Source organism: Sphaeramia orbicularis, chromosome 9 (genome assembly GCF_902148855.1).
Source record: "Sphaeramia orbicularis chromosome 9, fSphaOr1.1, whole genome shotgun sequence".
Classification (NCBI taxonomy): Eukaryota; Metazoa; Chordata; class Actinopteri; order Kurtiformes; family Apogonidae; genus Sphaeramia; species Sphaeramia orbicularis.
Genome location: NC_043965.1, coordinates 44,787,059 through 44,810,777, shown reverse-complemented (window position 1 = coordinate 44,810,777; position 23,719 = coordinate 44,787,059). Strand labels below are relative to the sequence as shown.

Sequence of the window (23,719 nt, the reverse complement as noted above, 5' to 3'; positions counted from 1 at the left end):
TTTGTCACCGTCGTTTATTTTGAAAAATCCCCACACTGCTGATATTACTCCTCCGCCACGTACACTACCAGTCAAAAGTTTGGACTCACCTGGTTTGTTTATTTTCATGATTATTTTCATTGTAGCTTCTCACTGAAGGCACCAAAACTATGAATGAACACATATGGAATTATGTAGTTTAAAAAAGTGTGACATAACTCAGAGCACGTTTTATATTTTAGATCAGGGGTGTCAAATTCATTTTAGTTCAGGGGCCACATTCAGCTAAATTTGATTTGAAGTGGGCCGAACCAGTAAAACTGCGTAGTGTTCGGATTTGTTGCTTCACTATTCCTCTAACTCCATACTCAGCCGCAGGTGATAGCATAGATCCAAGGGGTTTCCCCACTGCGTCTTTTCTGCGTCTTTTTTGCGAACAAGACTAAGTCTTCCCCAGGGGTTCGCAAGACGGAGCAGCCCGCGGTTCCGCATACTCCCGGTCCTGCTCTGAAAAATCGATCTCATCCACTATTAATCGATTACGCAAAATTAAAATGAGATTGATCTAAGATCGATTAAATCGATTTTTTTACCCAGCCCTAGTAATTCAGTTACTGTATTATGTATTTGTTGTGGTTTGATGCTAAAATTAGGAAAATAGTATTGTTTGATTCATGTATCAAGTTAGTGATAAAGGTGTAAAAGCACTGAGGGGTAGGATTAAATAAGTTTATACTACTTCCTACTCCTTTTCGACCATGCAAAATTCAGACTTGTATGTGCTTGAAGATAGATTCTGTTCATTTAAATGTTTTAGTTTGTTTTATTTTGTTTTGTTATATTTTGTTTCTTTGCATGTTTGAAATAAATAAATAAATCAAATCAAGTCAAATGTCACACTATCAGTGTGTTTGTATCGGAGCACTTTTATGAGTACGAGTAGAAGTACACTCGCTCAGTATCAGATACTGGTATCGGCATCGGTGCATCCCTACTGCAGATATCTCTTGTTGATACTTCATGGTGTTCAGCAGATGTTGATGCTATCTCCTCGGTGTCCTCGGTGCCTACCTGCTCCGTTGCGGTTCTCAGGGTTGGCGCTGGACAGGTATTCTCCAAAGGCTCTGGCTGCTCTGTGGACACACAACAGACATGGAGGTTAACCCTGAGCCGAAGGCATAACTGCTGTTGTCAAACACAGAGACGTGACTCACTGGTGGTCTGTGCACATAAAGAGCCCGTCGCAGCTTTTTATCTGTGATGCCTCTTTATGGGTCACTGTCATTACGTGCTACCAGTCAAGTACATTACAGCACAGCGGCGGTCTATAAGAGGATACTTTATTGTCTGTTCTGGATTCATGCTGCGTCTCAACAGAGTACCACTGTGTTCTGGTGGTGACTGGAGGGCTGGAAGGAAGCCTTTGGAGCTGTATCTTCTCTCGCCTTCACAGCTGATAACACAGTAGACTGTGACATTGCATCTTCCAGCCAGAAAACCAGAAAACCAGAGAACATATATATATATATATATATATATATATATATATATATATATATATATATATATATATATATATATATATATATATACACACACACACACACACACACACACACACACACGCATACTGAAATACACAACAAATGCATGCATTCTGTACTGGCAAGAAAAATGAAGAACTGGCACCGTGTGCAGAATATCTATGGCAGAGGCTGTCTCTGGTGTATAGTACATATTGTCCTCTCTCAGAAATATTTTTGTACATTCATTTTCAGCTTGGGTGGAAATCAAACGGCACATTCTGTACTCACTGTCTGTATCCAGAACCACAGCGCTAACGTTAGTTTGTTCTGATAAGTGTTGCATTGGTCTACAAAAAGGCAATGGTGGTATATATTAATATTTATGAACAGTACTTTAGGTTCTCTGTTTGAAAAAGAATAAAACCTTCAACACATAAAGCAGCCGCTTAACATCACTTTAATCTTCATATTATTTCATGCGTGGACTTTATGTCTGGGACACATTGTATACCGTTTATTTTATTTTTCAGTTCATCAGTGACTTAGTTGAAGAGATTTTACTTTTGTCATATGTTCTACTTTTCAACACATCTACCAGTATACCCATGGTGCTTTTGTCTTTATTTTGACTTTTGTGCTTATTTTGTGAGAATGGTAATTACCAAGAAGAACAAGAGATTAAACTTCACTTAATTTGAAGCCATAGTGGTGCCCGGAGCAGCGCTGTCTGGTGGGTGTAGATTTGGCTTTTTTGTTTGTTTGTTTTTTAGTCTGTTTTTTAACAATATTCTGCTTGTTACTAAATGTTTTGTGCATTTATTGATCCACTGTGTGTATTGTAGAAACTGTTCAAATTTTAGTTCCAAACTCCAAAAATTTAACAATATTCTGCCTGTTACCAAATGTTTTCTGTAACATTGTGTGTAATGTACATGTATAAATAATAGGTTGAGGCATAACATTGTTAAAATTGCACAAAATTTTTCTAATGAAATTTCTGTTTTTTCAGGTTATTCACATCTGTTTTGTAAAATGTAAATATTTTCATCATTTAATTGGGGGTTTTTTGTACTAAAACAAAAAGAAAAACTTGGATTCATCATTATTTATAGGTTTTTAAGTCATTATTTTACTAGTTTGTTCTGATAAGTGTTGCATTGGTCTACAAAAAGGCAGTGGTGGTATATACTAATATTCATGAACAGTACTTTAGATTCACTGTTTGAAAAAGAATAAAACCTTCAACACATAAAGGAGCCACTTAACATCACTTTAACCTTCATATTATTTCATGTGTGGACTTTATGTCTGGGACACATTGCGCACATTGTTTATTTTACATCATTTCAGTTCATCAGTAGTGACTTATTTGAAAAGATTCAGTGATTTTACTTTGTCATATGTTCTACTTTTCAACACTTCTATACCCATGGTGCTTTGTCTTTATTTTGACTTTTGTGCTCATTTTGTGAGAACAGTAATTACCAAGAAGAACTAGAGATTAAACTTTAATTAATTTGAAGCCACAGTGGCGCCCGGAGCAGCGCTGTCTGGTGGGTGTAGATTTGGGTTTTTTGTTTGTTTGTTTGTTTTTTGGGTTTGTTTTATAAAACTCACATTTTAACTAGCTGAGGTGCCAACATCATTTGTCACTGCTTAGTACCATCTGTGAGCACTAAATGTATAAGTAAACACCGTATGGATGGAGCCAGGTCTGGTCTGTTAATCAAAACTGACAGCTAACTTTTTTTTTTTAACCATTTATTGTAATTAACAGGCTTAAAACATGACAAAAATGATAACGCAGTTTAACGACCCTTGACGAATTTGACAAATGACTGAAAAATTCCTACAGCCGCTAGGAATGTCATACAGACATGAAACCAAAGCCACATTTTTTCTCTCATTCACTTCCATGTCGAATATCTGTCACTAACATGTTTGACAAACTCCACACTCCCACAATCACTGCTCATTCATTTCAGAGTTTTTTTTTTTCCACATATTATACATCAATACGTTCACAAGCCTCACCTGCAAGGATTTTGGAGATAGGATGTACAGTGATGGATTCATATCAGTTTGTTTGTGTGGTGGTTTCTCAGTCAGTTTAACATGGACACCTATGTTTCCTCCATACCGAGGAGCTAAGTGGTCATTTGACAGCACAGTGGGTGTTCAGTTCAGTGGTTAACACATCGGATGGAGTCCTGGTTCAAGTGGCAATTTTCAGCTCAATCAAAAGAATCAAATGCTTATTTTAAGAATCTTTTCTATTGTTCCTCTTATTTTAAGACTTAAATTCTTATGTCCAACGCAGTCAGATACTAACATTTGTCATTTAAACAAATTATAATAATAATAATCATTCATTCATTCATTTTCTGAACTTGCTTTAGTCTCGCTAGGGTTACTGGAGCCTATCCCAAGTACTTATGGGCGAAGGTGGGGTTCACCCTGGACGAGTCACCAGTTCATCATAGGACTGACATATAGAAATGAACAACCAATCATTCTCACATTCACACCTATGGGCAATTTAGATTAACCAATTAACCTATCAGTGCATGTGTTTGGATGGTGGGAAGAAGCCGGAGTACCCGGAGAGAACCCACGCAGATATGGGGAGAACATGCAAACTCCACACAGAAAGGTCCCACCCCCCGTCAACTGGTGTTGGAATCGAACCCAGGACCTTCTGTCTGTGAGGCACGAGTGTTGTCCACTGCACTTGCATCTATAATAATAATAATAATAATAATAATAATAATAATAATAATAATAGTAATAATAATAAAAATAAATCATTTTATTTATGAGCGCCTTTCCGGACAACCAAGGACACTGTACAACACAGGTGTCAAACATGTGCCCCGGGGGCCAAATCTGGCCCGCTAAAGGTTCCATTCCGGCCTGTAGGATGAAAGTACAAAAATTAACCTGAACAGTTAAGGTTGTCAAAATCATTTTGGTTCAGGTTCCACATACAGACCAATGTGATCTACAGTAAAAATAACAACACAATAACCCATAAATAATGACAACGACAAATTTTCTTTGTGAAAAATTATGTGGAAAAATTTAAGTGAAAAAAAAAAAAATAGCATTACACTGTGAAAATATTTACATTTACCAAACTATTCTTTCAAAATAACATGCAAATAAATCCATATGTAAAAACAAAGATGAACAACCCGAAATGTGCAATTTTAACAATATTCTGCCTGTTACTAAATGTTTTTTTTTTGCATTTATGAATCCACTGTGATCTGTAGTTGTGTTAATAACAAGAGATTGTAGAAATTGTTCGAATTTTAGTTCCAAACTCCAACATTTTAACAATATTCTGCCTGTTACCAAATGTTTATGGAACATTGTGTGTAAATGTACATGTATAGATAATAAGTTGAGGCATAATATTGTTAAAAATTGCACTAATTTTTCTAATGAAATTTCTGTTTTTTCAGGTTATTCACATCTGTTTTGTAAAATGTAAATATTTTCATAATTTAATTGTTTGTTTGTTTTTGTACTAAAACAAAAAGAAAAACTTTGATTCATCATTATTTATGGGTTATTAAGTCATTATTTTACTGGTCCAGCCCGCTTGAGATCAAATTGGGCTAAATATGGCCCCTGAACTAAAATAAGTTTGACACCCCTGCTGTACAACGATATAAAACAGACGATGCATAAAATACAAAGAAGTAAACAAATAGATAAAAGAGTAATTACAATACATAGAAATTAAAATGTAAAATGGAGACGACACGGTGGTGCAGTGGTTAGCACTCGTGCCTCACAGCAAGAAGGTCCTGGGTTCGATTCCAACACCAGTCGACGGGGGGTGGGACCTTTCTGTGACCTTTCTGTGTGGAGTTTGCATGTTCTCCCCATGTCTGCGTGGGTTCTCTCCGGGTACTCCGGCTTCCTCCCACCCTCCAAAGACATGCACTGATAGGTCAATTGGTTAATCTAAATTGCCCATAGGTGTGAATGTGAGAGTGATTGTTTGTCTCTATATGTTCAGCCCTGCAATGAACTGGCAACTTGTCCAGGGTGTACCCTGCCTTTGCCCCTATGTAGCTGGGATAGGCTCCAAGCGACCCCCGTGACCCTAGTGAGGATAAAGCGGGTTCAGAAAATGAATGAATGAATGGAGCATAAAACTTATGTTGAGTAAGCTACTCTGAAGAGGTGAGTTTTAAATTGATTAAATAAAAACTGAATTCTATCTTACATGAATGTGATTTTATTTCTTGTACTAAGCACTGTTTGATAAAATTCTAGTTTTTTTGTCCAGTTTTAAGGCACATTATGGTCTTTTAGTTGATAGTCTTTTTTGATTGTTGAAAGAATTCTAGCCAAAGATTTTTTTCTGACCCCATTGGCAGATTTTTGGGCTCAATATAAGACAATTTGACCAGATTGAGGAATATTAGGCTTATTTCTAGCAGGGCTTTTTTTTAATTTATTTTTTTTACAGTGCATGTGTGTCTCTTCTCTGAAATGTGAATGTGTCATAAACCAGATGTTGGAGTTTTTACTACAATCCAAATAGCTTATCATCTACAGTAATAATCACACTATACCTTAAGTTGGTAAAAGCAGCAGTTGTACTAGTGTGAAATTGTTTTTTTTTGTTTTTTTTATAGTCAGATGTGCAGTTAACCTGCTAAACCGCCCACATACGTCAATGACATATGTCATATAAAAGATATAGGCCATACTCACACTTGCAGAGAAACAGTGAAGCCTACAATCACTCTCCTCCCACTCACTCCAACTTGGCACTCCTGCCATCTGCACACAGATTCACAGACAGACTTCCACATCCTCACAGTGTACATGCAGAGCAGCAGAAAAATAAATAGGCTGCACACATACACAAGCACAATACACTTTGTACATGCACACAGAGCTGAATCTCAGGGGGGTTGCAGAGAAATGGAATTGCTGTGTTGTTGCTTTAGCCTATATGCTTTCCTGCGATGACACTCTAAGTAATTAAATATGAGGTGGCACGTGCAGCGCTGGCACACCCCACGAAAAAGCCTCCTCCCTGCCTGGATGATGGGTGAGTTGGAGGAGGACGAGGAGGAGGAGGGAGGATGCGAGGAAGAAAATGCAATCTCTGATCTATCCGCTTGACTCTGCACGTTCTAATACAACGGTGAGAGGCAAAGGGACGACAAAACACTTCGTAGTTCACAGAGGACAAAGCGCATTAGTGTCTCAAACAACTTGGACCGGAAGAAAAAATAAAAATAAAAATTATCCAGAGCGCTGAGTTCTTGCCACAATTACTGTGATAGTTCAAGTCAGTACAAAAAAAAAGGATGTTTTCTCATGTAGATGCATTATGCATATGCATGCATAAATAATGTGTAAAATACTTAAACTGGCATTTGAAGCTATTTCCTTGGAATTACATCAGGCAGATTCTCATTTGTGTAAAATTAAGACTGTAATAACCTCATCAGCTTAACATTTTCTCAGATATGAATATTTTTCTGGCAGCTTCAGTGTTCCTATATTACATCTTCATATCATGGAGGGAAACAAGCATTAGTTACTACAGCAGAAATGTGCAGAAAAGGCTTCACGTCTGGTAGAAATGTACAGGTGTAGTTCAACATTTACACTCTATCAGTGTAAATGAGATGAACAGATCAATGCACATACCACCCTGGGGTAAGAACATGGAGGAGTTTAACTTTATATTAAGAGGCAAGCAGGTTTGGTTATGTCCAGAGTTAAAGGCGGGGTCTGAGATGTTTTTCTGGAGCATTTGTTACTATATTCCTTAAAATCCTCTTTATAGCCCGATTACAACTAATTAATTAAATGCTCTAACACAAAAGTTTAAAAAATCAGTCACCTGTGGAACTGACAGGACTGAAAAAACACCATCCAATCATTTTGAGCGCCCACTTGAAATGACTGAATGGTGATATGTCTATCAAACTCAACTGCCATCCACCCCTCCCCCCTGCCCCCCTCTTTGAGCATGAATCGCACGTTCCCAGAGGAAACACATGTACAGGAAGTGAAGCCAGAACCTGGTTATATTAGTTATATTTGGATGGGAAGTTCACCGGCAAACTGTTTTGTCACCAACATAAACCACTAGGAAATGTAACATTAGTCCCATAGGTCTGAACTGGGGCTGTTCTGGAAGAGTGGGGGTGTTAGAGGAAACTGAATGAGGTATGCATGGATATGCATGCTGGAGCCTCAGCCGGGGCCGTAGCCGGCGAGGGAGCCTCAGCCTGTGGAGGAGACGGAGCTGTGGCTGGGGCCGGGCCGGACCGTTGATGGCGTCGGAGTAAAGCCGGGGATGGAGGCGAGGACGCAGCAGAGCCTTACGACTAATTATTGCTGTGCAGCGCTCGTGAACCCTCGGGAACAAACATTGCGCGTGCCACTACTCTGGAGGTGTGGCTTTGTAGGGACGTCTGAAGAAAGGGGTTTGGACTTTTGAATGGAGTATTTTCAAAATGTAGCTAGCTTGAACCGTTTTTCTAAGATCTCAGACCCCACCTTTAACAAACTCACCATCACTAAGACAAAAAAAGAAATTTCTGAGACAGACATGTTCCAGTTATGTCAAATCATTATCTCTTTTAATTTAAAGGCAGACTTTCGGTGTCAGGTAGTATAATGAATCATAGCAGGATGAAAGCAATTTAAATGACATCAACCACATAAAAGAAGCAACAAGACAAAAGCACACATCTGATTTAAAGATTTAGTGCTTGTGTCAAATCAAACTACACAGTAGTACACACACACATACTCATATAAGTGCAATTAGGGCTGGGCGATAAAACAATCATGATACATATTGTGAAATAACTTTTCCTCGAAAGAAATAATGAGATGTTCCATACAATTTTGATAGAATTCATTCATCCATGGTTTGACAGACATTAGAACAGCTAGGGATGTAACGATAACCGGTATAATGATAAATTGCGATAAAATTTCCGACGGTTAGTATTACTGTTTAAATTCTAATTATTATGATAACCGTGTTCGATTACCGCACTTAGAAAACTACGGTACTGTTCATTTCCTAGAAAAGCAGCGGCACTCCAGGCATGTGTGTGCAGTTTGTAATGTTTGGCCTCTGAAAACATGATGGAAGGCACCTGCACGGACACAGCTCCAGAGATTTGGGGATAGCGGCTCCCGCACGGACCTGGTCCGTCCGAACAAGCACGTGCACAGACTCGGTCCGTCCTAGCAAGTGAGCGCGCAGACCCAGTCCACACTAGTGTTAACCCCTCCCCGGCCCCCACTGATTCAGATCCTCACCCAACAGAGAAACCGTCTGAATATAGATCCTCAGGACAAACTCCTGTCAGTTCAAATGAGCCCAAATGAGAGAACTTCAGCTGTACACAGACACATGATGTGTGTAAAAACCAAAGGACAGGAGGCTTTATGACCTGAAGGACATTCAACAGTATATCCAGTGACTGACCTCCAGAGGAACTGGACCATATGACACTGTTGTGGTTGGTCTGCCACTGACCAGGACTGAACCACTGACCAGTCTGGATCAGGTCAGCCTAACATGTTTTAAATCCTCATTCTTTCAGAATATTTACATTTGTTCATTAAATAGTTCAGGAAAATATGACTGTGTTTCCCTTTCTGTTTGTGTGTGTACAATAGTGTATGTGTGTGACACTGTGAATGATTTGATCTGGAAAATGTTCAAACAGACTCCACTATGACCTGTGCAACTACTTTTTTCACACTCAAACACCTCAGGAATCAATAACAGAATTGAAAAGGAATTGGATTGATAAGCAGAACTGATAATGGTATTGATATTGATCAAATCCTATCAGTTCCACCCCTGGTGCAGATATCTCTTGTGTCCATAAAGTGCCAACTTTAATGCACATTTGTATGTTTGTTGTTTACATGTTATTACTTGAATGTTTCTGCAACAGAAAGTACATTATGCATGTTACTTTATAAGGTTTTTTCAAAATACAACTTGGTTATATTATTTCAGTGTGTGTATTAGTACTTTTTGAACGTTTTGAGCACATTTCAACAATACCGCAATAATAATGATAACGGTGATCATTTTGGTCACATTAACCGTGATAGGAAATTTTTGTATCGTTACATCCCTAAGAACAGTCAATCATAATTAAGTAGCGCCACACCGAACCAATCAAGCTAGAGCCACGTCAGGTTAGGTTGACGCACGCAGCACAGGTGTAAGAGCCAAGGTTCTAATAGTTCTGGATTTTTTATTATAGTTCAGTTTTATTTAGTTTTGACTTTTTTTCTCTAATTCAGTTAGTTTTAATTAGTTTTTAGAGCAGGTTTGCTAGTTTTTTTTTTTTATTAGTTTTCGTTTTGGTCTAAATGCTTAGTTTTAGTTTAGTTTTTTATATCTTTTATCTTCCTTGCCGTCGTATTCAAATAAATCCCAGACAGGACTCTGCTGCTTTCTCCCAACATTAGTCTGCATGTTTCCAGGTAGAGTGGGGATGAAAAGCTGACTCTATACAACAAATGACGAGAAGTGACGGACCATTAAATATCATATGGTGCCAGCAGCTAAAATTGGTTGTGGGGAAATAAATCAATTTCGTATCAATTCAACATTGACAAAGACGAAAACGAAGGGAATTTTTTCCAGAATTTTTATACATTTTAGTTAGTTTTGCAAGCACACAATACAGTTTCAGTTAGTTATCTTTTTTTTTTTCTTTTAAATCTAGTTTTTATTTATTTCAGTTAACAAAAATGTTTTTACAATTCTACAAGGGCCCAACATGAGTCTGTTTCAGGGGGGCCAAACTGACATCAGTGCCCCAGGGTGACAGTAATGTGTCTTAAGGCTGGAAGCACCAGCCATAAAACAGAATAAAGATGACAAAGAAGTCCGTTCTGGGCCACTGTAGAAACATGGACATGCTTCTGTCCTGTTCATTATTTCAGTGCAGATTCAGCGATTTACTGCTGAAATGTCAGATTTATTTCCTTTCTAATATCAATATTGCCCTGCGATGAACTGGCGACTTGTCCAGGGTGTACCCCGCCTTCGCCCCTATGTTGCCGGGATAGGCTCCAAGCGACCCCCATGACCCTAGTGAGGATAAAGCGGGTTCAGAAAATGAATGAATGAATGAATGAATATCAATATTGATTCTGTGTTGCACGGCTGCAGTATTCAAATAATCAAGTTGCAACTCAAAATTGTACTATGGTATCACTAAATGAATCTGAATCAATCAATTAATACCGAATCGAATCAAATTGAATTGCAATTAATTGATTCAGAACCTTATGAATCGAAATCGAATCGATTATGGAAATTGGTCGTGATATCCAGCCCTACCACAGAGTGTATTTGCAAAAGATTCATTTAGTTAGACTGGGGGGTTTCTGCGGGTCTTTTCCACTGCAGACATTTTAGCGCAGGAGGAACTAGTAACACTGATGGCTCTGCTCTATTTAAGTGTCCTGTAAACTGTGCCAGTGACTCAACAAATACAATAGCAGTGTTCTGAAAGTGGAGCAGCTGACTGGAATGGAGCCACTATGGATGAAAATACATACTGGATGTTACAGTTATGATCACATGCGTCTCTGTATACCTGCTGTTTTATAATCTAATATCAGCTTTTTGTGGCCTAGTATCATGTGTTCATTTGTTTTGTCATCTGTCATTGGCATGTTGTCATATCTGTGGTGCGGTTTGCTCTTTCCGTCTTATTTGTGTAGCTTTCCCGTCTATTCTTGAGGGAGGAAAAATACCATTAGATCAGACCTGGGCATTGTAAGGCCCTGGGGCCACATGAGGCCCGACAGCTGACCCTAACTGGCCCACATGAGGTCATTGGCAAATTAAAAGTCAATGCAAATATATATCATCATAATAAACGTAATCAACACAACGCCACTGCTTTTATTCTGAAGGATCTGCTAATTTACCATTTTTTTCTACACATACTTTCTGTACTTGCATAAGGCTTATGCACTGATTGGTTTGTTGGTCAGTTTCAGCCCATGAAGATGTCAGCTAATGGCAAAAAAAGAACGACTGATTCCAAATGCAGTTTTTAACATGGACTTGAAAATATTTGTTTACTGAAGTCAGAGGTAAAGAAAAAGAAAAGCAACTGTGGCATGCAAACAAACAAAGCTGGATGCATTTATAGTTTTTCATGTAAAGTTAATGTGGAGCTGGTTTTGCACATTTTCGAAAGTCTTTTTGAGAATATTCATTAAACAGTTGTATTCTGCGCTCCACATTTTCATTTTATTATTGTATAGTTGCATTTACTGTTTTTGTATTACAGTAAAGTATATATAGAGAGACTGATATATATTAAGGAGAGCTGCAAGTTAACTGTCAAAGTTTCTCATGTGGCCCCATAGGAAACGTAATTGCCCACCCCTGCATTAGATGCATGTTTTCCCCCCGCAAGCTGCAGATTTGATGGATGACAAATTAAAGTATGAATCTAATGAGGATGGTTTCAGATGGAGATACTGGCAATGACAATGCTCTCATCTGTACAATATGAAAATGATATGTAGCGTCGCCTGAAGTATGACATTTATCATGTTTAACTGATGAATAGTTGTGTTTTTTTTATATTATAATATTGTAATGTGAGTGCAAGTTTGGCAGGAAGTTAGCTCTGTGTTCAATCTGAGCACAAGTTGTGCTTTTAATTTGACAAGCAGTAAGATGGATATTGGAATAGCACAACAGGATAGCCATTGCTCTGCCTATGGCTGTCACTCAGGGTGCAACTTTACAAATTACAAAAATACAAAAAAAAAAAAAAAAAAGGCCATTAAGCATTGCCATACACATACTAAGTCAAAACTAATACAAACACAACAACCCCGCTGAATCCTTGCACATAAAAATAACACATTTACAACAAAATACCCACTACCCATAATGCACTGCGGCAAACATGCCACAATATTATATTTCACCAAATCCATTTTACAAGTTTGTTCACATTACATCATAATATAGTTATGCTTAGTTTTGCATTATTTTGAAGTGCTTTTATTTTGCTAATTTGTGTTTATGTTATCTGACCTCAGACCTTTCAGAGTCATAATTTCCTCTTCCTCACTCATTGTTCCTGTTTCTAAAGTGTCTAAGTGGAGTAAAATACTTAACAGAGGAGCATATTTTACTGGGTAAAGATCACACGTCTGTTCTTGGCGTGTGTATGGATTTATTTATTTATTTTTGTGTGTAATATGTGTGTAATATGCCAAGTTGCTTATCTCATATTAAGTTAAATTAGCACTGTTGCAGTTTTTCACTCAGTTTACTGTATTGTTCTCTTTTGTGCTTGTGGAAAACTTGCCAGAAGAACATTCTGTCCTGGTTTTCATATTGTTTTATGCAGGGATGGGAGCTCTGCTAGTGATGTTTTTGTATAGTAAAAATCTTCTATGAACTACTAAAAATTGTTGCTGATGAGGTGGAAAATATTCAATTGGATATTGTTTTTGTCAGTACACAGTCTGAAGAAAATGCATTTTTGTTTTATTCAATGGTTTTGCTTATTTTTACCATTTCGTTCATTTAAAGACAGTAACATAATATAAAGTCATACGATGCAAGTGCTCACTCAGTTTCCAGACCATGTGGGCAGAGGTGTGCTTGTAGAAAACTGGTCCTAAGAAGTTGCTATACCGATTTTTATGTGTTTTACGCAGAATAAAATCCCTCGTCAACGATGCAGAAGTTGTCCTCGTCTCATTTGTCCTCTGTATGATGTTAAATGTGCCATAATTTGGTCACTTTACAGCCATCTCATTCAGCTCTACACAAATTAGAACTGTAAAATATGGAAGCTACATCTGTATTTGCTTCTTCTTATGACTTGTTTTTAGGCTAAAATGCTGGTTTTGAACATAACTCACACACGTCTGTCCTTCAATTAAATCCTCTTCACTAATCTGAATTGTCAGGTATTTTATATTCGCTCTAGTGTCTTTTGGGTCAGTACTGTATGTATCCAGTACAAAATGCTTGGCTATGCCTCATATATGAAAAATCTCCTTAAAAATTCGATCCTTTAAGCTTCCTTGTTTATGTAAAGCCTGTATGGCCTTCATAAAAACAGCATCTCTGCACGAATAAACAGCAATGGGAGGTTTTTGACTGATGTGTTGGACAGCTCTTTATGCAAAATACACAAATGAAGGAATGTTGTTTAGGATAATAAGACCAATGACCCTGTAGCTCACCGGCATGTTCTGTCAAGAATCAATAACAGGTTGAATTTGTGAGGTTGTCAGGTTCTGTCTCTATGTTAGAGTCCTGTGGTCTGGATGTAGAAGTGGGTGGTACTTTCACCGAAGGACAACTCAGTTAATACAATCGAAGTCCATACATGACTTCCTATCAGAGGCGGTTTCTCACAGACTGCAAGGGAAGCCCGGATTCCCCTAAAATTACAAAAATTAAATGGTTAAATACGTACGGTTGTGTTGACATTTCATTGACTACAAATGTGTTAGAACACGTTCATCTCACAGACGAGTTCGTTCAGAATCAGCTTTATCACAAATCAACGGACTCGATGTTGTTCACTTCTCATACATTCCCGTTGTGCTGTTTTCTCATTCGATCTCTGCTCAGTGCATTTGTCCGTAGACGCTCAGCGTCCATGCACTTCAATGGGACTGAGTGGAACAGTTTTTTTCATTGCCTCAAAACTGGACGGTAATTGGATAAATGCCACCATGTTGTCCCGCCCCCGGATGCTCGGCGTCTCTGGGGGTGAATGGAGCTGTGGGCGGAGCTCGGCTGGGCTGGACGCCAGGCTTCCACGTGCTGATTGGAGGATCAGTCGAAAGACTGAACCCCGTTTGATTGACAGCTAGTTTCAGATCTACTCCTTCACTGACACAGTTCAGTTTAATACCCTCGAGCATTCTGCTGTGAAATCGAGAGAGAAACCACTACGAAATGACTTGTTCATTTCTTGCACTGCAAATAAAACACACTCATTGTACTTCCTTGTTTCAATTTAACATAATTTCAACATTTTCTTGTTTAGTTGGTACGATAAGGTCACTGACCATTTTCTTAAAAAGGAATGGAGGGACAAATTTACGTTTAAATAACTTGACTTTACTTTTTTTGATGTAAGCCAACAATGAGCTTCCCCTGTCTGAAAGACGAGCAGCCGCCACTGCTTCCTATCAGTGCATAATAGTAACTATATTGATATCTGTAACCATTTACATATTATAAGGCATTAAAATATGGCCAATTATAAATAAAGGCAAAAACTTAAAAAATCTAAATTTCTCAAAACTGTGATAAACTTTGCAGACATTGTCCCAAAGAAGATACATATAAAATTTGAAATGAATCCGACCAGTGCTTTTGGAGAATAAGATTGTTGAAATGTAGACACTGGTGACCTTGTGTTTTACCATTCAAGGTCACTGAAGGTCAAAGGTCATGGAGGCAAAGGAAAGTCCATATGTGACATCCTACCAGTGCTCAATAGTAACTATACTGGTATTTCTAACCATTTCCATGTTATAAGCCATTAAAATAGGGGCGCCCATGGTTGAGCAACCAACAACCAAATGGTTGACGGTTTGAATCCCGCTCTGCCCTAGTCATGTGCTGTGGCTATATATGTAGTTTACCACCACCAGAGTGTGAATGAATAGTGGATCCACAGTATGCGCTCATAGAAAAGAGCAATATAAATCTAATCTATTATTAAAACATGGTCCATAATAAGTAAAGGCAAATTTGTAATATTTTGGAAATTTGTCAAAAATTCAAAAATCTAAATTTCTCAAAAGATGTGAACACACTTTGTAGACATTGTCCCAAGGAAGCTACATAAAACATTTGAAATGAAAGCGACCAACTACTCGTCGAAAAACACATTTGAGGAAATTGCTAATGACGAAGACGACAAAGATGACGACAATGCCTTTGCAATAGCCTGTGGCCTGTGAGCTGGTGAGTTAAAAATAGGTTTCACAGCATCAGTAGAGTTCACACACTTGTAGAGTATATTCCAAAGTGCACTGGAATGGTGGCTTGCGGTTACAAAAACAATACATGTTGGTTTTCAGTTCTTTACTCTGTATATACTGTCTATATGCAGCTTCAGGACTTTCCGTCAGCTGTGCAGTGTATGTAAGTAATAATGCTTCAGTCATCAGAAGAATAGGAGCAGTGTGACACATACATGTTCATTCCACCTCTGGATGGAGAACGGTTCCTCCACAGCCACAGCAAAGGCTCTATATCACAGGTAGGGATATAACGATATAAAAATTTCATATCAGTTATTGTGACCAAAATTATCACGGTTATCATTATTATCACGGTATTGTTGAAATTGTGCTCAAAATGTTCAAAAAGTACTGATACACACACTGAAATAATTTTACCAAGTTGTATTTTGAAAAAAAAATAAAAATTAAAATTAAAATTAAAATTAAAATTAAAATTAAAATTAAAATTAAAATTAAAATTAAAATTAAATAAAATAAAATAAAATAAAATAATGGGCACAATGTACTTTCTGTTGGCAGAAACATTCAAGTATTAACCCTTTAGTGGTCTGAGTCTATTTTGGCCATTTTTCAGTACTTCTGATTTTACCTTTATACACTGTAAAAACAAATGTTTACTATACCCATGTTTGGTATCTTTTTTTTTTTTAGCACTACTTCATCTATATCATCTGTCTATTATTTTTTTCACTTTAACCTACTATAAAAACATAAACAGCCAGAAAACACACACACACAAAAAAAAATCAGATTTGAAAAATGTATATAATTTATTGCATAAATAACACAAAGATACTTAACAAACCTTTTCAAAGACTTTAAAAGTGAATATTGGTTCCAAATATTAGGTATAGAAAATCCAAATTGTAATAAATTAAAACTATACTCAAATATTTGACATAAAATCATAGCTTTACGTTGGGTTTTTTCCCCTAAAAGTGCGGTAATCAAACACGGTTATCATGATAATTAGAATTTAAACGGTAATACTAACTGTCTGCAATTTTACCGTGGTTTATCGTTATACTGGTAATCGTTACAGCCCTAATCACGGGTGTCAAACATACGGCCTGCGGGTCAAAACTAGCCCGCCACAGGGTCCCCTTCGGCTCGAGGAATGAATTTGTGAAATGAAAAAATTACACTTAAGATATTAAGAAAGATATCATTTTAGTTCAGAGGAAACATTCAGCCTCATTTCATCTCAAGTGGGTCAGCCCAGTAAAATACTAAAATGACATTATGACAATGAATGCATTTATGAACTACCCTTTCATAAAACAGTCAATAACCTGAACATATATGAACAACCTGACATGTCTAAAGTGTAATTTTAACAATATTCTGCCTTTTCCTAAATATTTTGCATATTTGTAGATCCGCTCAGATCTGTAAGTTATAATGTCCATGTGTAAATGATAAACTGAGGCACAATATTGTTAAAACTGAACTTATTTTTCTTAATAAATTTCAGTTTTTTCATGTTTGTTCATATTATTCACATTTTTTAAAGGATAGTTTTCAGATGCAAACATTTTCATAATGTAATTTTACTTTTTTCACTAAAATACAGAGAAACATTTGGAGTTGACATTATTTTTAGGTTATTATTAGAGGTGCACAGTATATCATCATCGCAATGTGCGTGTCCGCAATAGTCACATCACAGGTCCTGCAATGTAGGAGGCAAATGAACTCAACATGTTCTCATCTAAGTTTATCCTGGGTACCTGACACACACTGCACACAGCCATCCACCAATCACAATTATTCTTAATCAGTTTGCTGAAGCAGACCACGCCCCCTGCACATGGAGTGAGTCACTGCTAAGAACATTGAAAAATGAGCAACGAACAAGAGAAAATCACTGGAAATGAAGACTTGGTGCCAAAAAGAAAAGCAACGTCAGTATGTGGAATTATTTCGGCTACAAGAACAATGATACTGAAACACGTGCTCTGTGTCGACAGTGTCTTACACCTGTCGACACAACGAGAGGAAACACAACTAATTTGTTCGACCTTCTACGTCGACACCACACAGCTGTTATATCCTCCTGAGCATTTTTTCATATGGCAATATATATCGCAGGGTTAAAAAAAAAATCACAATGTCAGTTTTTTCCAGTATCATGCAACCATAATATGAACAACCTGAAATGTCTTAAGTAAGTGCAATTTTAATAATATTCTGCCTTTTCCTAAATATTTTGCATATTTGTAGATCCACTCATATCTGTAAGTTATAATGTACATGTGTAAATGATAAACCGAGGAAGAATATTGTTAAAACTGCACTTATTTTTCTTAATACAATTCAGTTTTTTCATGTTTGTTTATATGATTCAAAATTTTTTAATGGATAGTTTTCAGATGTAAACATTATCATGATGTAATTTTACTTTTTTCACTCTAAAATACAGAGAAACATTTGGAGTCGACATTATTTTTAGGTTATTACCTCCGCCAGGAGGTATTGTGATCACTTTGCTTTGTGTGTTTGTTTGCGAGTTTGTTTGTTTGTTTGTTAGTAAAATAACTCAAAAAGTTATGGACAGATTTTCATGAAAATTTCAGGAAATGTTGATACTGGCACAAGGAAGAAATGATTAAATTTTGGTGGTGAACCATGGGGGGCGGGGCACAGATCTGTCTTGGCGGAGATCTGTGCTCTCCAAGTGCTTTTGTTGTTATGTTATTATTTTACTGGTGCAGCCCATTTCAGATCATACTGGGAGGATATGGCCCCTGAAATAAAACCAGTTTGACCCCCCCTGCTCTCCATCTTCATTCTCCTTGGACTAAAGCGGTAAACTGATGAGATCTATTGAGGTAGTCATTGTGGTTTTTTGTTCCCCCCAGAGGACTCTTACAGATAAAACATATAACACTGTGATTTAGGAGAATTTTGACACATTAATTATACATCACAGTCGGGTAATGCTGAGTACTGTCCGACTGTACCTCTGCCTCCGCTCGGCGTGTCGTGAGTTCACGCAGCGCCAGCAGCTTTGGGATTTTTTTTTCCCCCTGCTGCATGTTTTCAGCCATGTGACATGAGTGCATGTGTGTGTGTGGAGGGGGGGGGGTACGGTGACAAGGGGAGGATGTGTTTATCAGACCAAAATAGAAATTGAGAAGTGGGAAGACAAGGGGAGGAATAATAGGGAAGAAATGAGTATTAAATAAAAAAAAAAAAGTGCAAGAGGGGCCAGATGATACTGGAGGTAGCTGATATTACAGTATGCTGTTATGGGCTGGTCATATGCCAGACTTCCACTTCCATCTCCCTCTTTGTGTGAGGGAGTGGGATGGCTGTATATATATGAGGCACACATGAATAGTGCAGCATATAGACGCCTGGGGACACATTCACATCTAATGGCTCAGTGGTAAAAGCTACAGAGCTGTGGCTGCAAACACAAGTGCCTCTATAACATGAGATACTGGAGAAAAAGGCTCCTTTCGCTTGACTTGAGTGATTTTGCTTTTGTGTTAAAGTCTAAGAATAAATGGATTTTTACGTTGGTATGAAAACACGCCCGCCTGTGTATGTACACTTCAGTACATGTTAGCGCTTTCAAACACTCTACAACATGTGGTTGCAGAGATGCTGACTCTTCCCTGCCCTTTGTTTAATGCTTTTTCTCTCCTTTTTCTTTTTCTTTATCTGTCCTCCCTCCTCTCATCCTCCTCCAATCTCCTCTTCTCCTCTGAAGTCAATCCTAAGGAAACAAAAATGAGTTAAGACCTTATCCTCAATTTCTCCTCTACGTTTCCTCTCATCAGGCAGTTGGAGACGTGCCGGAATTTTACAACATCCCTCACTCAAACAATGCCAAGTTATGATGATTAAAAGACTGTTTGAAGCTATTAGGCCTGCAGGAAAAGCCCTTTTCCTAATCTAACAGCAGAGCAATACGTCTAACAAGGAAGCTGACTGTTGGCCAAATATGTGATCCATTTATTTCATTGACCTACAAAGTGTGTGTCAGGGGTGAAAACAAAAGAAAAGAAACTAGAAAAGCACTCAGAGAGAGCAGACCTCCGCCAAGACAGATCTGCCCCCCCATCACCACCAAAATTTAATCCTTTGTTCCTTCTGCCAGTAGCAACATTTCCTGAAAAATCATGAAAATCCATCCATAACTTTTTGAGTTATCTTGCTAACAAACAAACAAACAAACAAACAAACAAACAAACAAACAAACCCTGGCAAAAACATAACCTCCTTGGCGGAGGTAACCAGATAGAAACATATGTAAATGAAAAATGTGTCATAAATGGGATTTTCAGTGTTAAATTGAAATGTCCACATTCCACAGTGGATGTGGACAATTTTGTGCCAGATACAAGATATTGTTATAAGCTACGGGCGTATCAAATTAGAGGCTAATCGGAGTCGTTTTGAATTTTTTATGAATTTTCGAAAATTGCTCAATGATGACAGATAGGAAAATTGTAGATTTTGCGACCTTACTGTGACCTTGAACTTTGGCCTACTTGGCCCAAAATTTAATGGGTTGGTCCCAGGGCCTAGGCCTATCTGTGGGTACAGTCTGGTAAAGATGGTTGGAATAGTTTTCCCGTAAAGTTGCTAACAAACAAACAAACAAACAAAGCACTTGCAGAGCACAGACCTCCGCCAAGACAGATCTACCCCCCTCTCCGACCACCACCAAAATTTCTTCCTTGTGCCAGTATCAACATTACCTGAAAATTTCATGAAAATCTGTCCATAACTTTTTGAGTTATCTTGCTAACAAACACACAAAGCAAAGTGATCATAATACCTCCTGGCGGAGGTAAAAACTAAAGGTGACAGCAGTTCTGGACTATTTGTGTGCATTCATTCCTAAAAGCATAACTTCTTTTCCATGACCAGTGAAAAAGATGTTGTATTTAGACTGGACCAGAGCGGTAGAGAAAACAGTGGTGACACTTCCATAGACTCCCACTGCAAAAAATGTCATCAGTAGTTCCAAACATTGAGTATGGCAGCATTGGAAAATACACTCATTTTTATTGCAGCTGATCTAGCAACTCCAGCGGTAAGTTAACCCTATAACGCCAAATGTATCAAATTTGATACATTAGTTTGGAAGCCCTCTATGTGATCAGTGGGATTTTTTTTTTTTTAAACCTGACTTATGTAATTAGACATGCAATGCATGGATAATCCACCAGGGGGGAGGAATTTGTTCACCAGAGGCCTTTCCAGTGACACTACAAGACTGACATTAATGAGGAAGGAGGCAGAACTTTGACAATTTTGAAAAGGAATTACCAATTTGTTAGACATGTTTGTGTTATATTATGTTTTTGTTTGTTCAAAAATGATAATATTTGAGCATTGAGACCTGATGTATCAAATATGATACAAAATTGAAACTCATACATGGAACTGATATTTGAAAAAAAATTGTGGTTGTTCAGAAGAACCAATAAAGGCTACAGTTTCAAATAACTGGAATTTTCTATCAGTGATTTAATAATAATAATAATAATAATAATAATAATAATAATAATAATGATAATAATAATAATATATCATGATCTTTCAAATTATCAAGTGTATTTCCTGTATTAGCAAATATCTATGTTGTAAATTTTGTTTTCTTTGGTATGTGTTAGCGTTTGTATACATTTATATCTTATTACTGTTATGTTCAATTTTCAGCTGTAGCCCGATAGCTAGCTAGCTTGACTCATCCAGCTGTAGAGATTTAACCATATTATCATATCAGTGTATATAGGAAAAAGGATGTCTGATATTATTATTATTATTATTATTATTATTATTATTATTATTATCATTATTATTATTATGTTGATATTCATACAAAACAATAATTGCTATATAGTGATCATAAGGAGGAGAAATTGGGGGTAGTAGTACATAACTTTTTACTTCCTACTCCTTTTCGAGCATGTATAATTCCTATTATTATTATTATTATTATTATTATTATTATTATTAATAATAATAATAATAATAATAATAATAATTTATTATTACTATTATTTTTTTATTTTTTTATTTTGCGGTTTGTTTGCTTATCAATCATTTATGTACCAGTACTTATATTTTGCTGGTTGATTTTTGTTTGTGTTTCGCTGTCTACATGTTTGAGATAAAGATTTCATTCATTCATTCATTCATTCATTTTAATATTTACCATGCAATAATGCACTCGCTGCTGTCAGTCCCATAGAAGAACATGACAGTGCGTGGTTTGTTTTGGAACTATTGAGGCTTACATGAACCACATGATCACAGTAGCGGCGACATCAAAAACATGTCGCAACTTTCTCTCACTATGGCTCTGGACTGGACTAAACAGATATACTGCTGCTGCTAAAAAGCCAAAAACCAAAGACAGTGATTTATAACCAAGAATTTTTGGGTTCCAATCCACTCTGATAACAAGGAGAACCAGAGCAGAATTGCTAATATCTGCCTCTAGAGTAATGTGCACTTCTTCAGGACATCTTAAAGTACCACAGTGGAACATCTCCATACTGCATGAGCCAATACGCATCAAACTAATGTGGGTCATTGTTCTGCCAACAGCGTATATAATGGGTTTGAAACTCCAGACGATTAAACACAGTATAATTACTTAGATCTTGCACAGAGTTGGCATCATTCAAAAAAGTTCCAGCGGGGCACTAAACACTTGTAGCCTGAATATATTCTAAGGAATATTTGCATAACTGACCCAAAAAATTGTAGTTTAGACAATAAGGAAACGTTGTGGCTCTTTTGTCAGTTCTCTGATCATCCTTCTGTGCATTATTCACAAATCTAAGTAAATGACAACTGGAAAAGGAATAATAATACTCAGTCAGAAATGAAAATGTAGAGCTGCCACTAACGACTAATTTTCTAATGATTAATCTTTTGTTGACTAATCTAAATGACTAATTTAAAAAAAAAAAAAAATTATTTTGTTGTGTCCATTTTATTTTGAATACAACTCAAGGGCCAAAACATAACATGTCACCTGTACCATGACAAATGGAAACAATATAAATAACTTAAACATTACCAAAAAAAAAAAATTATAAAGTGGAATGTTTTCCATGTAAGAGGGGGGGACCGGGGGTGGGGGGAGGATGAACAGGTGTGCACAGATTCACAGACCCGGGGAGCGGATGAACTGGTGCGCACCAATCGTCGGGCCGAGGTGGTGGGGGTGAACCGTAAGAGCTGGGGAATGAAACTATGAAACTCAAGACGCCTATAAGATGGGGATATCTCTCCCTCTCTCTCTCTCTCTTTTTCGCTCTCTCTCTGGTGTACTGCAAGCACCAATGCAGGCATGGATTCCTCAGGTGCCGCGGCCAAAAATAAATAGGTGGTCAATAGTAAAACGACTCTTCAACAAAAAAAAAAAATCAACTAATTTTCATGGTTGATTACGTAGATTAAGTCGACTAATCGCGGCAGCACCATGAAATTGGTTCGTTTGTTTGTGGTATGTGATTTTGGTGTGCTGAAAGGTTAAGTCTAAAACAAAAAGCCACCAAAATATACCAACTGCAAAACTGCAAAATATGATCTATATTAAAACGGCATTAAACGGTCGATCAAATGATTAAGTTATTTACAAAGAAAATATGTACATACGTACAGTGAAAGTGAAACTAAAGATGCTTTACTAATTCCTCTATTGCCGCATTTCCACTACGTGGAATCGGTTCGACTCTGCTCGTCTCCCATTGTTGTGCACCTCATTTCCTTTCCTCTACCTTCGGAAACTTGTATTTGAGGGGGTACGACGTTTGTTGCCCACACCGAAACCGAACTGGGCCCAGATGACGGCCTGGTGTTCACTCTGCCGCTAGATTCATAACTGCTGCTAAGTAGTGAATCAAATGAATCACATGCTGTGGACAAATGTTTGAGCAGATTGGAGGGATTTCACCCTTTTGAACAAACGGAAGCTTTGACAGTGTTCCAGTGGACCTGGTGTCGTCTTTTTGGACTGTTTCTGCCTCAACACCATGTTGGCTACGTTCCGACCAAAACAATGCAGTGTACACATGACGTCATCGCGCATGCACAACGAAGGCAGAATCGATAAGCAGAATCATTAAGCAAACAGGCAAACAATTTCAAGGAATCAAGCTACTGGGATC

The 23,719-nt window shown here is 37.5% G+C and overlaps 1 protein-coding gene across 1 annotated transcript in view; it reads right to left on the bottom strand.

The window, feature by feature from the left end:
• nsmfb (NMDA receptor synaptonuclear signaling and neuronal migration factor b) overlaps positions 1-23,719 on the bottom strand; it is a 159,302-nt gene that overhangs the window by 106,770 nt on the left and 28,813 nt on the right. Inside the window, exon 2 of the mRNA XM_030144610.1 lies at positions 1,051-1,112. Within this exon, the coding sequence (XP_030000470.1) occupies positions 1,051-1,112 (62 nt within the window). The remainder of the gene's footprint in view (positions 1-1,050; positions 1,113-23,719) is intronic.